General features: G+C 50.4%; 3 protein-coding genes across 3 annotated transcripts; 1 reads left to right on the top strand and 2 right to left on the bottom strand.

Annotated features, from left to right (window-relative positions):
• Positions 1-1,719: 1,719 nt before the first annotated feature.
• On the bottom strand, positions 1,720-2,137 carry ENH_00011940 (small nuclear ribonucleoprotein E/G, putative; the record flags this gene model as incomplete). The annotated part of the gene is made up of 2 exons (XM_013578929.1): positions 1,720-1,916; positions 2,068-2,137. The coding sequence occupies 2 exons, from the start codon at positions 2,135-2,137 to the stop codon at positions 1,720-1,722; spliced, it is 267 nt and encodes an 88-aa protein (XP_013434383.1).
• Positions 2,138-3,094: 957 nt separating this feature from the next.
• Positions 3,095-10,858, top strand: ENH_00011930 (DNA-directed RNA polymerase II largest subunit, putative; the record flags this gene model as incomplete). The annotated part of the gene is made up of 12 exons (XM_013578928.1): positions 3,095-4,069; positions 4,174-4,267; positions 4,579-4,750; positions 4,979-5,318; positions 5,473-6,195; positions 6,396-6,661; positions 6,811-7,453; positions 7,657-7,932; positions 8,075-8,569; positions 8,788-10,125; positions 10,319-10,462; positions 10,640-10,858. 12 exons carry the CDS (start codon positions 3,095-3,097, stop codon positions 10,856-10,858), a joined length of 5,685 nt encoding a protein of 1,894 aa, XP_013434382.1.
• Positions 10,859-12,400: 1,542 nt separating this feature from the next.
• ENH_00011920 (hypothetical protein, conserved) lies at positions 12,401-14,728 on the bottom strand (the record flags this gene model as incomplete). The annotated part of the gene is made up of 5 exons (XM_013578927.1): positions 12,401-12,547; positions 12,687-12,764; positions 13,289-13,401; positions 13,886-14,003; positions 14,114-14,728. 5 exons carry the CDS (start codon positions 14,726-14,728, stop codon positions 12,401-12,403), a joined length of 1,071 nt encoding a protein of 356 aa, XP_013434381.1.
• Between the last annotated feature and the right edge of the window lie 3,372 nt (positions 14,729-18,100).

The following is an 18,100-nucleotide window of genomic DNA, read 5'->3' as shown; positions in this document are numbered from 1 at the left end:
GAAACTGCCCCATTAAGCATTTTTCCAGTGTTAACCAGCATTATTAAAAATGTCACATTAAAAACTGCAGCAATGATGCCGTCTGTTGCTCAATTCTCTAGGACTTGCTCGTGATCTGCGTGGTTGGTCCACCCAAACGCTCGCACTTGCGTCCAGTGTTCAGCCATGTCTGCCCTTCACAACGAGGCTTTTCCTCTCCATTAAGCAGGCGAATAAGCAGTAATTGCGTACACATATGTAGACGCAGCCTTAGGGCACCGTGTTGTGGCAAGAAAAAGACAACCGTGTGCGGAGTCCGGGCCACACAGCGCGACCTGTCGGCCGCCGCCGTGTCCTACTCATTTATTTGCCTAATAAGCTACACCACCACCTTTCCATAATTAGAGCTAAATCTTGAAGCAAGTGAAGGAAAGTTCCAGCAATGGAAACCTCGAAACTACTATTACTACCTCGAGCACTCCACCAAAAACTTGAAACCACTAAGCACTGAGAGCTCTACCCTCCCCACCATAAAGAACATGGGAAATAAATCATGAGTTTATTTCTATTGCCCTCTGATTAGTTCTGTAGACGATACTTAGTAGAACAGCTACCTGCGCCTGCTACTTTAACGCCGAGTCTGCCTCGCAGATTGGATGATACGTGGCGCGTGTGGCGACTGTTCTAGCCACTCCTCTCCTAGAGCTGTGAAGTGCAAACGACAGGATCAACCACCCGTACCTCTCAGACTAGACTACGGCGACGAAAAAAATGTAGAGAATATTGAACCTGATATGTCACCGTCTTACATGCTCTCGACATGAGCTGTCGCTGCCTCGTTAAGTACAACTCAGCTTTGGATTTGTGGAGCCTTCTCGATTACTCATTTGTAGATGTGACGAACGGATAAAAGCCGCGAACCTGACTACTCCTGAATACTTGGCGTCCCAGCACAAAGCTGTGAAGGGAACGGTACAAAAGCCCGGGTCCCCAATATTCGTGTGTGTGTTCGTGTGTATCAACTCTGACTATAACATATGAGATACGCTTTCCCGCTCACTAAGCTTCCAACCAACCCCGAATTTGTGTTCTTCCTACACGCTGATTCCTCCCATAGACGTAGCGGAATACGTTGCTCTACAAGTGGAATGCCGTGGGCAGCTCACGGAGGGAGCCTAACTTTATGCTGCCACACAAAACCTACAACAGCTAAGCAATGAAAGGACTGACATACAAATGAATACAAAGGGACATCTGTCCGGTGCAGTAAGACTCACAATGTCACTGCTTGTAACCTCTGCTACCTGCGTGAGCTGCTCTGCCCCGAGTGGGCCTCTGAATCAAGCAGGAGACGCCTAGCCTTCGAAAATCTCACTGACGCATCCAACCAATCACCACATGAAGCACTACTGAAGAAAGTGATACGCGTTTTTCTGTTCATAGCTTGCCTAGTTGCGCAGCGATCTTCGAAAGGAAGCGATACGACAGGAAAATCTGTATTGCGCACAACTGATGCAATACTCCATGAGCAAATGATCGCAAATTACAGTGAACAGCTCTTGCTGACGTGCTGCAGCGAAATTCTTCACGTGAGCACCCAGCAAGTGGATCCCCACTCCGTCACTTGCAAAGCACAGAGACTGAGCCATATTCAGCAGAACTAAGAATACCATGAAAGTTGGTCATTCACCGCGAACTCTCCCACGTGGTTTGGTGTGCACCGTCACCTCCCTGTTGCAACTACGGCCGCACTTTGTCAAGGCATTCCCAGTCTAAAATTGAGTTTCCACGAATGACTACCATTCCCAGCTCGTTCCTTTCCACCTGTTTGGAGCCAGGCCTTCCCCTCAGCTCCAGCGCGTTGTCCAAAACAACATTCATGAAAGTATCGTACCCCCGCATCACGCCGACGACACGCCGGCCCCCGCTGAGGTGAACTGCGGAAATACAGAGAAAACGAGTTTAATAGCACTCAAACACCCCTATATTAAACACGGAGCCAAAACTCGCGACATGATATGGGTTTCTCTATGGCAGCTTATGCAGAACTAGATAGCGCGAGGGTTACCATATATGTGTTTGGCGTACCATCCAAGCGCTTCTCCATGAAGCGGCGAAGGTCCGCAGGAGGTCCAGCCTTGCCGATGACGGACGGCATCTTCAATTATTTGAAAAAAATAGCTTTGAGTGCTAGTGGTGCCCTCCTCTTTTTAGCTTTGCTGCAACGGCTCCTGCTCTGGGCGCCTCCGTGTACAGGCAAAAGCGTCTTATCCTGTCCTGCGAACGTTAAATTCACTTTTCTTCCCACCCTGCTAAACAAAACGGAGAACAGAAACTGCGGGAGGAAGCAAGAAAGAAGAAGCTGCCCACTTTCCCACAGCGAAGTTCAGGGGGACACGCGCACCAGTTTCCCACAACGGGGTCGAGGAGGACACGCTCCCAAGAGTCCTACGTTCGCCCGCAGGGCAGCCGGGAAGCAATGATAAAATACGACGTAAAGCTTAGGTAAGTAAACCGAACAAAAATGAAGTGGTCAGAGGCCGCAAGTGACGCAGGGTAAAGGCATGACAAGCAAAGGCCCCGTCCTTTTTTGTCTGCATGCGAGAGCGCGCACGGTGAGAGACTGAAGGTGGGGAAAGTTGCTCGGTGCATTCTAAATTTCTTTCCTCCCATTTTCTAACTTGCTACATATTGCTTATTTAGCGAGGGAGAAGACGGGTGTGCCGCAAATGTTTTCGTCTTCTCTACAACGCACTCCCGCGCTGGTCGAGCAGATCCTGCCCTCCTCTACGCTTCCCGCGCTTGCGTCGCTGATCAAACGGAATAAAATTCGTCGTTTTTTCAGCTTTCTTCTTGACGCAAACTAGAGGCCGCCCCTTCTGCAGCTCGCGGCGCCCTAGCGCGCTGCGAGCTGCAAACTCCTGAACTGGAAACGCGGCAATCCCCAAGTCCTTCATTTCTTGTTTGTTACGGGGCTTATCTTTGCTTTATTTACGGCCTCAGCTCGCTGTATCTCTGCTTGCAATTCTCCGGGGTCTCCTGTGCCCTCAACAGGCCTTGCCTGTTTGAGGCTTCGTCATTGGCGTTCGCCTGTTGCTCAATTTGGAGTAGCACAATGGCGACACTCTCTCTGGCCACGCCGTATTCCCCTTGCCCGTATAAGCGGGTTGGGGCGATTCAATTCGGAGTGCTGAGCGCCGAGCAGATCCAGCGCATGTCTGTATGCGAAATAACGAGCGCGGAGCTCTATGAACAGGGGCTGCCAAAGGCAAACGGTCTAAATGACCTCCGTCTCGGCACCTTGGATTATCGGCTGAAATGTCAGACCTGCTTCATGGATGTCAAGAACTGCCCAGGCCACTTTGGCCACCTCAACCTCGTCAAGCCCGTATACCACTACGGCTTCATAGGGGCAGTTTTGCGCGTACTCCGTTGCGTCTGCTGCTCATGCGGTCGCCTTCTTGTCTCCCGCAACGATCCCAGACTTCAGGCAGCAGCGCAAGTAAAGGCTCCTGCGAAACGGCTGAAGAGGCTGGTGGACCTATGCGCGGGGAGGAGGAGGTGTGACATGGAAGATGATATGTCGGAGGAGTCTGCGGGCGTGGGTGGTGGCTGCGGCTGTCTGCAGCCACGCTACTTTAAAGAAGGGCCTAACCTGATGGTGGCATTTCCAGAGAAGAAGGGGGGTGCGGAAGGAGACGAAGAGGCCCCTGAGGACCTGCGACGTGTATTGGTCCCTGAGGAGGCGCTTGCTATCATTAAGAGGGTGCCCGAACAAGACATACGTTTGCTGGGCTTCGACCCTGAGAGAGCTCATCCGGCGTCCTTTATTCTCAGCACTCTACCCATTCCCCCACCGGCAGTCCGCCCCAGTGTGCAAAACGGGAACACCAGGAGCGAAGATGACTTGACGCTGAAACTTGTAGACATTGTCAAGACAAACGCTTCGCTCAAAAGACAGGGAGACTCAGTACCTTCGGCTGTTCTGCAGGAAATGAATCTGCTGCTGCAGTACCACGTTACCACCTTTTTCGATAATGACATTCCTGGGGTCCCAGTAGCGACTACGCGCTCCAAGAAACCCATCAAGGTGCGAACACGAGCTAGCAGTACGCATCATCTCCAGGCTGTCAACAATGAGGCGTGTTGGCTATCTCTGTGCCAGATGCTGTTGTTGCGCGATGTTCGCTCTAGGCTCTTCGGTCACGACTTAAAGGGAAGGAGGGCCGACTGAGAGGGAACCTGATGGGCAAGCGCGTCGACTTCTCCGCGAGAACTGTTATTACTGGTGAGCTTAGCCCTTTGATGGCTGAAGAAGAGTTTGACTACAGTGATAACACTAGTTGCTTCAGTGGGTGCTGTGAGTAATGTCACTGCCCAGATGGATGGGCTACGGATTTTTTTCGCGCTTATTTACCGACGGTGTAAAGGACCCGACGATGCGTTTGAGAGTTCCATGAGTGCTTTGCGTGTAGCATCCAGGGCTCGTTGCTCAGGGGACTGTGAACTTTTACATTGAGTTGCATTAATCACTTCACGAGCAATTCATTTGTTCCCTATCCGCCGCTTGCAGTTGCCTTGTTGCCTTCGTGTTTTCAGGCGACCCGAATCTACCTATCGACGTCGTGGGTGTGCCCAAGAGCATCGCGATGACCTTGACCTATCCAGAATTTGTGACGCATTTGAACATCAACAAATTAAAGGAACTGGTGAAGAAAGGGCCATTAGAGTGGCCGGGAGCAAAATATGTCATTAGAGAAGATGGGACGAGGTAGCTTATGCCCACAGCTCTTTTTTGTGCGGCTCCGAATATATCCCAACGGTCAAACATTATGGCTTCAGGAATCATGTGTAATCAAGATGTTAACACACACGCGTGGCTGCGTTGTGTTATTTTTGTGTGCTACCCTTTGGCTGCCCGGCCATTCTTTGACTGGTTGCCAACGACACTGGAGGTGCACTTTTAAGTTAGACAATTGAATGGTTTCCTTTCCCACAGGTTTGATTTGCGGCATGCAAAGAAAGGAGGGGAGGTGGCGCTCGAGGTTGGGTACCGCGTCGAGCGGCACATGCAAGACGGAGACTACGTGCTATTCAACCGTCAGCCCTCTCTGCACAAGATGTCCATTATGGGACACCGGGTGCGGGTACTGCCGTACTCGACTTTTCGTTTGAATCTGTCGGTCACTTCACCGTACAACGCAGACTTTGATGGGGATGAAATGAATCTGCACTTGGCACAAAGCGAAGAGACAAGAGCAGAAATAAAGCATCTCATGCTTGTACCCAAACAGATTGTTTCACCCCAAGGAAACAAACCCGTCATGGGAATCGTGCAGGTATGCCTGCGATTTCGGTTTTCCACGTCCCGGCGTGTAGGCTTCCATGTGATGCTCAGTGACGCAGGCAGCATAGACGAGGTGAACTGCGCATTACCCGTTATTGTCACTGTCTTCTTAGTCATTTCGGTTGGTACCCTTCGATTTTGCTCAGGATTCCCTATTGGCCGTCAGCAAGTTCACTCGCCGCGATACGTTTTTGACGCGCCCAATGGTGTTCGACTTGCTGCTTCAAATCCCATATTGGGATGGCATTGTCCCTTCCCCGGCAATCCTCTGTCCCGAACCGCTGTGGACGGGCAAGCAGTTGTTTTCTTTGCTGCTTTGCTTCAACACGAGCACAGGTGGTGGCGGTGCCAATACGCGGATGCGGATCAACATGATGAGGGATGTAGGCGGGCTCGTGGACCGGAAAAAGGAGAACTTGTTTGTTTCAGAACGGGACGAAAGGGTTATTATTCGCCAAGGGGAGCTTCTTGCGGGAAAGATTTGCAAGAAGACCGTGGGATCTTCCAGCGGCTCCCTTATTCATCTTCTTTGGAACGAAGCGGGGCCTGAGCGTACCAAAGACTTCTTGGGGGCACTTCAGAAACTGGTGAATTTTTGGCTGTTGCACCAGGGATTCACGGTGGGCTGCAGCGATATCATTACTTCCCAGGAGACGTGCAAGAAGGTTGAGGAGATCTTGAAAGAGGCTAAAGACGAAGTAGCTCACTTAACGCGTCTTGCTCACCAGGGAAGGCTGGAAGCTCAACCGGGTAAAAGTCTGCGTGAAAGTTTTGAAGCACGTGTCAACAAAGAACTCAACGCCGCCAGAGAGAAATCCGGGAAAATCGCATCGGAACAGCTTGATGAATCCAACAACATCATGGCAATGGTACTTCTTTTGTGCCTTCTCTCTAGCTCCTTGCGGACATATGTCCACTTCAGTACTTACGAGGGCCTTGCAGAGGCTCTAGACCCCTTGTGTTTGAGACAGTCAATGTGTCTTACTACGATAATTTACGCTGGGTGCGCGAAGCAGTTTTTTACACGCGTTCACAGCTTCGTAGTTCGTCGTGTTCCATGTGCTTTTAGGTGCTAGCTGGATCTAAGGGGAGCACGATTAACATATCTCAAATTATGGCATGCGTGGGTCAGCAGAACGTGGAGGGAAAGCGTATTCCTTTCGGCTTCAATAATCGGTCACTGCCGCATTTCAGCAAATTCGACTACTCTCCTGAAAGCAGAGGCTTTGTCGAGCACAGCTATCTCACAGGACTACTGCCACAGGAGCTGTTCTTTCACGCCATGGGTGGTAGAGAAGGTATCATTGATACTGCCTGCAAGACTTCAGAAACTGGGTGAGTCTGGATTGATCTAATATTTGTACGCTATAGGAGGTTTGGAGCTTAGCAGTTGCGCTTGGAAGCGTAGGCCCATCCATGAATATCCACGTAGTCGAGCATCCATAGTGTATGGGTTCCCGCATGTGTCAGACTGTCTGCGTCAGGTACATCCAGCGCCGGTTGATGAAAGCAATGGAGGACGTGAAAGTAAGTTACGACAGAACCGTGCGTAACAGCGCTCAGGAGGTTTTACAGTTTTTGTATGGTGAGGATGGCATGAGTGGCGAGTTCGTTGAAGACCAAGTTATAGAGTTGATGCAAATGGATTCGGAGAAGATAAGGCGCGTGTACAAGCATCATTTTGATCAGGAAAGCTATGGAAAGGGATGGATTTTAGATGAGGAGCTGCGCACTCGCTTGTCCGTCGATTTCGCGGCCCAGCAGGTCCTAGAAGATGAGTTTGAAACTATAAAAGAAGATAAATTACGGCTCTGCAAGACGATTTTCCCAGATGGGGAAGTCAAGCAGCACATTCCAATCAACATCATGAGACTAGTCGAATTCGCAAAGGCACAGTTCCCAGCCTCTGTGGAGCAGCTGCGGAAGCAGGACCCTGTTGCGATCGCAAAGAGCGTGCAGGAGTTGCTGAACGAGAAGCTTGTTGTCGTCAAACAAACGTGCAAGGCGGATACCATCTCAGCAGAGGTGCAGGAGAACGCCACAATCTTTATGAAGGCACACCTGAGGACCGTTCTCAACTCCAGGCGTCTACTTGAAAGGGAACAGCTTGGGGCGAAGGCTGTCCACGTAGGCGAACTTGATATTTTTTTGTACATTTCTGTAGACTAGGCATGATGAGTAGGGCTGTTTTCATTCGCTTGTGGATACACATGCATTTGCGCATGCACACACGCATCTGCGCGTGTAAGTAGTTGTGTTCAGCTCACAAGTGCCTCATGTGAGGCATCACGTGCGCTCTTTGTGTGTAGTGTTTGTTGCTGCTGTATTAGTGGTTGCTAGGTGAAGTGGAGCGTCAGTTTCACCGTTCTCTAGCTCACGCTGGGGAATGTGTAGGAGCCATTGCTGCCCAGTCTATTGGAGAACCTGCCACGCAAATGACGCTGAACACTTTTCACTTTGCGGGTGTCGGTTCTAAGAACGTAACGCTAGGTGTGCCTCGGCTGAAGGAACTGATAAATGTCGCGAAAACCGTCAAGACACCTAGTTTGACGGTCTACCTTCTCGACGAAGGCGCCTATGACCAGGAGAGAGCCAAAGACGTGCAGGTGAGGTTTGAGCATGGGTCCCTTTCATAGTTTTCTTCGTGTTTTGTTGCAGTTTATTTTTTTCCATTTTCCTTCTGCGCGCGTCCGCGTTCGTTTAGTGATTCTTGTGCCATTTTCTCACTTTGTGTGTGTTTCACGCTAGACACACTTGGAGCACACGACGCTGGAGAAGGTTTGCACGATGGCACAAGTCATTTATGACCCTGATCCCACGAAGACGATCGTGCCACAAGACAAGCAGTGGGTGTCGGATTACTACGAGTTCCCGGATGACGAAGAATTACCTCAGAGTCTAGGCAGGTGGCTGTTGAGGGTGCAACTGGATTCGAAGGTGATGATTGACAAGAAGCTTACGATGAAGGAAATAGGTGAAACCATATACAGAGAATTCGACAATGATGAGCTGGATTGCATCTGGACGGATGACAACTCTGACGAGCTGGTGTTGAGGATACGCATCAAAAAGCACGGGCAAGAACAAGACCCAAACAGTGACGACCAGTCCTCGGAAATCGAAAATAGGTTCCTCCAGAAACTCATGCTGCACTGTCTCGTTGGCATTACTCTAAGGGGGGTCAGCCGCATTACCAAGGTGTACATGCGGGAGGAGGCGAGGACACTGTATAACGAAACAACTGTACGTCGGTAGCAGGCCAGTCGGTTGCACGCGGTGGGCGTACGTACCCATGGTGCTACGAACAGTGCTGAAGTGCTTTTTGAGTGCATATAGGCTGACTACCTTGGAGTTTTTGGGCTGCGCTGTCATTTTGCATGTGTGTACGCTCGTGGTTTTGTTCTACGATCATGTGAGACATTTATTCCCGCAGCCGTTTATTTTGCCTGTCTTCTTGTCAGGGAAAGTTCGAGCGCGTTAACAACTGGGTACTGGACACTGATGGGTGCAACCTGGACGAGGTTCTGACGTGTCCCCGCGTCGACTCAACACGCACGACCAGCAACGACATAACGGAGATCTTCGACGTGCTGGGCATTGAGGCTGTGCGCCGTGCGCTTCTGAGGGAACTCAGGGCTGTCATATCTTTTGACGGGAGCTACGTGAACTACCGTCATCTGGCGATATTGTGCGACACGATGACACAAAAGGGCTACCTCATGAGCATCACTCGACACGGAATCAACAGGGTCGAGAAGGGGCCCCTGAAGAAGTGCTCATTCGAGGAAACGGTGGAAATCTTGATGGAGGCGGCAGTGTTTGCGGAAACTGATCATCTGAGAGGAGTGACGGAGAACATCATGCTAGGTCAGCTGTGCCCCTTGGGGACAGGAGATGTTGACTTGCTCATAGATGAAGAGAAACTGAAAGACGCACACAGAGCTGTAGAGCCGCAACAAGATCTAGCCCTTGAGGGTTTAGCCTCACCTGGCGGGGCTGACGGCATGTCGCCCGACGGTTCCGGCACGCCGTCGCCGCACAACGTGACTTCGGTCTTTTCGCCAATGCCATTCTCAACTGTATATTCTTCCTTCGCGCAATCTCCATCGAACCCTCTCTCCCCCACTTCTCCGTCAGCAGCTGATGGTCGCCTCATTGACACCCAAGCACTGGGCGGAAAATTCTCACCGCCTCAGCAGACACCTCGTTCCCCTACATCCCCCATGTCTCCTCTTTCTTGCTTTTCTCCACGCGAGGCACAGAATCCCATGTCGCCTATAGGCCAGGGTTACTTTTCGCCGGCGTCTCCAGTCGTTGGGGGTGCGATAGAAACGTTCTCCCCGTCTTACTCCCCGTCTTCTCCTCTTCAGAGTCCGTACTACCAACCGAACACCAGGGATGCAGATGGTGCGGGTAACGTAGCATCTCCGTCTTACAGCGCTTCATATTCTCCAACATCCCCAACTTTTTCACCGGCCTACTCACCATCCTCTCCGGCCTCGTACTCGCCCACATCGCCTGTCTATTCGGCCGTGGGCATGAACCCTACCTCCCCTCTTGTAGGTGCCCCACTAGCCCCATTTTCTCCGAACCAGAATGTCGCTTCTCCGTCGTATTCGCCCACTTCGCCGGCATACTCGCCAACGTCTCCTTCGTACTCCCCCACCTCACCTGTCGCGGACCCCGTCTCCCCCACCTCGCCTGCCTACTCACCCACTTCCCCACGCTACTCTCCCACATCCCCCCGTTATTCTCCAACCTCGCCGGTGTACTCCCCACAGTCGGGGGGATACAGCAACGTCAACTCTCCAGGCAAGGGCAGCTCATTATATCTCCACTGAATTCTAGAAGCCTATTGTATTCCGTTTCTGTAGAACAGTGTGCGTTACACGCCTGAGATATACAGCTTCCCAGTTCATCCCTACGTCGACTCGCCTTCGTAAAGCTGCTTTTTGATTTACTTATTGGCGTGTCTACGAACGATTGATGCAGCTTACTCAGTGCAGTCGCCACGCTACTCACCTACCTCGCCTGTTGCGTACTCTCCCACGTCTCCGGTGGCCGGAGTTGCATCTCCTTCTTACGGCGAGGGCGCACAGGAGTACTCGCCTACTTCTCCAGCGTATGAGCCTGCAGGTTTGTACATTTAGCTCATTAATGCAGAGACTGGCCCAATTTTGCATTATTTTCGTTGTGCTTCCTAGAACAAATCTGTCAGGAGACGCTGGAGCTAAGAAGACGGCTTTGTTGACGACCGAGAAGCGAGTTGTGGAAACAAAATATATTCGTGTTGCAAAATTGTTGGTTCTTCAGATCCTTTTTCTCCGAATCCATTCGCGACTGAGGTCGCTCAAGACGTGGAAGTCACAGAGGAAAACGCAGAGGGTTCACCTGAAACTGGGTCAGGTGGGGCGGTTTCGTAGGCTCCATATATGTGGAACCGGTTCCACAAGAGATATCCAAAGGAGCACAGTGGCATGCCCAACGTTTCGCTATTCACTGGAACAGTCGGATAGGGGCAGCGTAAAGTGAAGGTGATGGGTCTCCCTTGGAAGCTGCTGCCAAATGCCAGCCATTCGTGGGTCACTGCCGAGATCCACGTGATTTTTTTCAATACTTGAAGGACTCCTTGTTTTTAAGGAGCCCAGCGCGGATTTCTGTTGCTTTGGCACGCACAGTTCTTGCAGGAGCTGTACACAACGTACATATTTGTCTGCAAGCAAAATGCATGTAGATACACGTACCGCAGTACAAAATAATTTTATGCATACGGAGGCACAAGGAAGCATTTTTATTTTCCTTGTACGTGACCGCGCAAGCGCGTTAGCTGGCGAGCAGACGAACTTTGCGTGCAAGTTAGTCAATCTGTGCGTAACAAGTTCCCGCGTTACTGTATTTTCTACGCAGCAAGAAAACGTCTGTAGCTCTTTCGTCGAAGTGCACGCGCAGTGCACGCGTGCAGATATCACTGCGCTGCCACCTAGCCTCTACACAAGGGCGGTCAATGCTCCGTGACTTTTGCACATTGCAGAGCACTGGTGCATTGCTACTCCATACTTTCATTGTATTCAAGTCGTTGCCTACGTATCTCCTGCTCTTCTCATTGGACTCGCCGTGCTAGGGGCACTCCAAAAAGATTTCGAAGCAACAAATTAGTATTAATTCGCAGTGCAGTACAAAAAAAAAACGTAGCGGCGACAGTGGCTTGTTTCACGTCGCGTGAATGCGCTATTTGGGCTGGGGGGGGAAGACGTGCACGTGGAAACTTCACAGATTCACGGTGCAGAATATATGCGTGTACGGAGACACGCTCGTGCATCCATGTGCATTATATATGTGCGTATGCATGCACGTACGTGAGCGCAGATGCACGCATATGTGCACATTGAAACTGGAATATATGCTTATGTGTAAGTAAGCACGCCTACAGACGCACGCACGCCGTCGATTACGGAGCCAACTAGGGAACTACTTCACTGTAGAAGTTGACACTGCACAGCACGCTGACCAACGGTGTATTGATAAAGTAGATAATACACTATTTGGTACCCATCAATAGAAGCTGCAGCCAACAGCGACTGCTGCAGTCACGAGCAGCTACTCCAGAATCGCGAATTTATGCAGGCGATTTCCCATGCGCGACTTTGCATTCTTTCGCGTTAATTGCATATATCACTCAGCTTCCCTCGTTTTTTTTCTTAATCGGGGGCAGGCGTACATGTCGGTAGAAAAAGTTGCGGATGCATTTTAGTCAGGGCCGCAGAGGTTTGCGCCTCTGGTCCAAACAACCGAATTGGTGGGGACATTACTCGAGCACTGTTTGTTACCGATTACGGCAGGGCAGCCCATATACACTTCCCAATCGTTCCACGCACCTCAGCCGCCTATGCGCATCCGAACAGTGCCATCGGGCGGAACGGGTCTGCTGCAACGTTTCAGTGCCTAGACAGCGTTAGGCTCACTACACATATAGATGCGTAAAGTATTTTAGTCCTGAACACGCAGAGGAAGAAGGCCAAAACGGGGAAACGAGAGAGAGCAAGGCAAGCAAACACATTCAAACGGGACAGCACCTTATAGGCTACAGATGGAAGGTCTTCTCGGTATAGCAGCAACATTGGGTGATGTGCAACTCTTGGAGGCGCCGCGAATTTGAGTTCGCAACAGGCAATGCAGAGCTTCATACACTGCCAAGCAGTCCTCTAAACGAAGCTCAAAGTCCTACACGCAAAACCGTAAACCCGATGGATGAAACCTCATGCGCCTGATTTTCAAACAACGATTGCTGCGCACATGCATGATATGGATTTTCGCTGTTTGTACAAGACACAGAGACACAAGCCTGCAGCGGGAACATTACTTGGAAGGGTACAATGAGTTCTTGCTTATCTCCTACTACAATAGCCACGTGATATGCGACGCGGTAGACGTGGACTTCCTGCGCAAACACCAGGTAATGTACACCCCAAGCCCTGCAGCCAAATCACACTGTAAACACCACAGCAGAGTCCTTGTATGCATGAAAAAGGCAAAGGCAAGCGACAGGCACGCTCAAACAAAGTAAATCAACCATGGCTTTAAGACCAATGCGCACGAAATTCATGTATCCGTGCAGAGAAGCGTTAAGGCATGACAGCAATTCCAGTTTTGGCCTGCACGCACACGTGATCTGCGCGTGCATGCACGCACCTACACCTGTTTTTCTGCTCCTAAGTAGAGGGCAGTAGAGCAAGGATAGACTAAATCGAATTCTAGATCCTCGGCCCGGCAGTAAGCACATGCACGTGCAGGCACTGACATTTTTGCGTGCACTGGCATGCACACATACATTCACTGACAGCGTGAATACTGTTGTTCGCAGCTGCATGAACCGACTAGAATGGATCTGCGCATGGGCTGGCAATATTGAGACACGTAGGCATTCTGTATCATGCATGCATGCGATGCCTTGGAAATTCCAACCTCGCTGATGATTACGTCTTTGACTTGACTCATTGGTACAAATCGCCTAGAAGCTCCAAAGAATTTCTTGAAACTCCACTGCACGCCGAAGTCGCCTATGATGGTCAGGCGCTCTACATACAAAAACTTAAAACAAGGAAGCAGTTTTAAAATAAGTAACGAAACATGCGAGTCACTGAACTCGCACAGCAAGCACGGAGGCGTGCTGCTTGCATAAAAACACGCAGCACAAGGCAAGTGCCATTACACAAATCCACTCGACGTGCAAGCATCTGTATGTGAACAAACCTATACGTTAGCATGCCATATGGGTTTTTTTGTATAATGCGATTAAGAAATGGTGTGTGAGCGGCTGCAAGAGGTCGTACACAAAAACACGAAAGTGTACCAGTACATGCGAGCGTTCAAAATTACAGTACACGCACAGCAATGCTTTCGTCACCAGCCGGGAAGTCCATAGCCTCGCACAGCATGCGCTGCATAAAGAAACTGCCGCAAGTGCATACAATCAGTGTAATTCCAAAGCAAATAACCCAACCGTAGAGGCATGGACCAGGCAAATACACCTGCAGCAAGCCACCAAATGGTACAGTATACCCCACTTGCCTTCTCGCACGCGCACAAGTGCAGCGATAGCATCAGCAATAGGAATGCAGCTGAAGAAAGCGCCTAATAAAAATACAACTTGAGGCAACGGGCCCGTGATCGACCAACACTGCAAACGCCGCACAGCAGGCACAAACGCGCAAATGAGCGCACACCCGGGCGGCAGAAGAAAACACAATAGCCACAACAGCAGCTGAAGAAAAAGCTTGAAATACGTACGCAGCAAAGAGCGGAGAATACCAGAGAGAGGGGAAGAGCAGCACGCGCTACGCGCCACAGTTTGCCGTAAATATTGCGACTGGGCCTGGAGCCTTTCTTCCCCCTTGCCCCTTCCTTTTTTGGTGTTTCTGTTAAAGAAGTTGCTGACGCATTGGCACTGCTGCTACTGCTTCTGCTGGGCTGCAGCTCCTGGTGCTCAGCTGCTGCCGCGTCTGCATCAATGGGGTCGCTAAAAGCCGCAAATGTGCGGAAGCTGCTTCGCCAGGGCGACGCCCAGAAGATACAGTCATTCCTCTTTCTTATTTGCATGCAAAGGCAGCAGTAGAAACTTCGGTTTTCTGGTGCTATTGCTGCAGCTTCCCAGCAGCGGCAACTGCTGCACTCCCTGACCGCCTCCTCCACTGCCTCTGTCAGCAAAGGGATTTTCTTGGTCCTGCTGCACACTTTTAGTGCACGCTGCCGTAAGTATGAATCTGTTGTTACTGCTGCTCCTACTCGTGCTGCTGTTGGAGTCGTTCCTCCGCCTTGAGCACTTCCGCTTGCCGGTTCACCAGTGCAGGCTGGGCCCCTGCAGCAGCAGCAGCAGCAAGGTGAGCCCCCCTTTTCCAGAGCCATTGTGGGCTTTTGAAGACACGTAGTGCCAAGGGATATAAATTGAGAAGGCGCCTGCCACAACAACGCCAGCAGATTCTACACAACCCCCTGGAGGCTCCTAAGAGAAGACGTCACACGCCAGGAGCTCAATGGGGCTCCAACACTGAGCAGTGGTGGCCAAAATATGGGGAAAACCCTTAAAAGGCGCGCACATTCCTCAGGATAAGGAAAAGTTGTCGGGGAGTCGTTTGGGGGGCTCTTCTGCGGTCCACACGGGATTGCACTGTGCATTAGCAACAGTATGACTAAGTGAAATCCAGACACCTAACTTAAGCACTAAACAAAACTATATCAAAAACAAGCACAGATAGGGAGCGGGTTATGAACACTGCTTTCAGCATTTGCTCCAGCAAAGCCCTTCTCGGTGGTAACTGCTGGGGCTGCTTGAAACTCCAACGCACTGTATTGTTCGCATGAAATCTTAATTTTCTCATATATCGATACTTTCTGCTCAGCGCACTCGTTTAGACTAATGGTCACCCTTATGAGGGATACTGATACTCGGATACTGCCGGCACTGTGTCGTGTGTACAGCTGCCCGTGCATGCGTGCATGCGTCTGCGTGTCTGGGATTCCCAGCGTTAAATGATCGGTGAACTTAGCTATTACAAGGGATCTTTCAACAGTCACTTGGTGAGCCTTTCTTTCCTGCATATTCAATCACGTCAGTTGCGATACTTTACTGGGATGGGACGACGCAAGGGCAGGCTGACTCGTAAGTAGCTTGGGAACTCAAGAAGACTATGACAGAATGACGACGTAAAACATAAATGATAATGCATTCCTCAGCTACAGCTATGACAGTTGTACCCGCAAATGCAGCATGCAGCAGAGGACAGGGCACTGTCGGCACAAGGCAAGAAAGTCCTCCCCACGAGATTACTTCGTCTCCCAGCTCATCCAATAATCCTTCTAGAAGACCAAATCTGATTTTGGGAGAGGGACACTGTAAAGGCGTCCTAGACTACAGTAGTACAACATGCTGAATCCGTTGATGCAGGAGACCAACAGCTTGCTGAAAGTCCGAACGCATCCATTTTCTCCAGTGTGTTTGGAAATCCACATATGACTTTGATCCAGAAGACGAAACAGCAGAACTGGAGGTTGCAGCAGCTCATGGAAATGAGATAATGCCTGGTACAGCGGTTTCTTAAGCGTACGTCTCAGAAAGTAAGGACTGTTCTGCCTGTTGGGCGACGTATCTGGAACACGGAAGTTATAGTCCTGCGGCGGAAGTAACGGATCGCTGAGAGTACGACCATAGGCATAGTGTAGGCTCGCAGCACCCCACAATAGGCGGTAACTGCACCACAAACGGGCAGTCTTGCCTGCAGACTTACAGGGCAATAATTGATTCCGGCATAGGTTAACAGCTCCCTATCCGAGTCGTTCAAGGCCCGCTTACACAAATTAAATTAAAACGGTTAAAATAAGATCTACGCGTAAGCAAAGGGTGACCTGAACTAGATAAAGATAAGAGAACAGACGGCGTGAGTGAATCACTAGTTGAGGAAGCCAGTACTTCAACAGTTAGACTTTGTTGGTAAGCCATGCGGAAGTAATGCAATGTGGTGCCCCCTAGCTATAAAATAATCTTTACGGGCCTGTGGTGTTTGCTGCTGCTGCATGATATTTTGTAAGCACGAGCTCCTCTTGTTAGGGAAGGCTGTGCGGCTGGCATAGCTGTGCGATTTTGCGGAGAAATGTTCTTGAAGCTACGCCCAAGCCGCACAGTTCATGAATGAAACTTGGGCAGCATTGCGTGTGAGTCCTACGAATAATCAAACTGGGTGAATTACTCAGCGCGGCAGTCCCAGCCTCTCATGCGGAAGTGCTCTAAAGCAAGTAGCACTGAAATTAAAATAGGCTGCCTGTGCGTGGATGACTTTGGATGCTTCCGTTACCTCTTTATAGCCCGGAGGCCCTATATCTACACCAATCTAATTGGCTCCAGCTAAGCGGGCTGCACTTATTTTTCGGCCTGGTCAGGACGTGCTCCAGTTTCGAGATGGATTCCTGGGCTGAGTATTTCTACGGCGGCAGACGCTCCGGTGCATCGGCGATTGCGCATGTGAATCGCTGAGTTTCTTTCCCAGCACTACCTTTGTACCCCAGCACCATTTTGTGGACCCTGGTCGCTTATTTTTTCTGGCTTTAATGCAATGGAAGTCTTATTCAGATTTTGGAACGTTTTCACGCGCCGCCACCAAAATTACAGCAAGACCTTGCCAGCATACTCTGCAGAAGCAGCTTACCTGCTTGGGGAACCTTAGGCGGAGGGGTTTAAGCCAGTTTTGCACTGACTTTGCTTTGGATGAATATGGAAGTGGAAGCAGCGTTTTGCGCTCTCTGAGCACGTTCAAGGACCATTGTTGCACGTACAGTCTCATGGAATCAGCCGTGCACACCTCGACACGAAGGTCTTATGTAGCTGCTGCTCTTGCGATATATGTCTAGAGAGACGCACATTCGAGATGCGAAGCGAAACACAGAGAAAAGGCCTCTAACCACTATAATGACCAACGCCTAGAAATGGCACTCATAGGACGCCAGCCACAGTCGGGGCGGGAGACTGCGAGCGGCAGCTTGAAATAGCGATAAAATGGAGCAAGTAGGACATTTTTGGTTTTTTTCCTTCCTGTTTAGTATCTCGTTTCTTCAGAGCAGGACAATAGACATATCCGTCTTCCCCCAAGAAACAGAGCCGCGGAACGTGCGACGCCTATGTACTTTCATACTTGGGGAACGCCTTAGCATGTGGCGTCTACCCCCTTCTTTTCGCCAAAAATAGAAATGGCAGGAAAAAGCAGATGCTTAAAATCTCATATTAGGACCTTAACGAGATTAAATGGGCACTAAAGCACTTTACACGGAGAAGACACCCACCGCTGCCCCGCGCCCCCCACGCAGACCGGCTCAAATCCTTCTGCCATTTCCCAGTGATGTTCTGTAATTTTTTGCCCGTCTTACCTCTTCCATTAAACAGTTGAGCCAAGCAAAAAGGTGTGTATTCAGGGTTTGGGCAAAGGAGCTGGCTGTACAATCAGCCGTTCCAGGCGTGGAACAGCTGAGGTGTACGGGCTTCCACACTCAGGCTTTAGTTTCTTTCTTTTGTATTTCACCCAGGAACAGCAGCTCCAACTAATTCTGTTTGACTTTACTTAGATAGCAAAATCTTCTTACCTTTAGCAAGAGCAAGCGGGAGCAACCGCCGCTGCAGCCTCACGCAGCTCTGCTGAGGTCAAGGGGATAACGTTCGCAGTCTCTGCTGTTGCTGTTGCTCCAGCTCTCGCTACCGCTCCTATATTTGGCTGAACAGGTTTTTTTGTCGTA

This window comes from Eimeria necatrix, genomic scaffold, assembly GCF_000499385.1.
Source record: "Eimeria necatrix Houghton genomic scaffold, Enh_scaff136, whole genome shotgun sequence".
Classification (NCBI taxonomy): Eukaryota; Apicomplexa; class Conoidasida; order Eucoccidiorida; family Eimeriidae; genus Eimeria; species Eimeria necatrix.
Note: the sequence above shows the minus strand (reverse complement) of the source record. Positions and strands in the feature narration are given on the sequence as shown.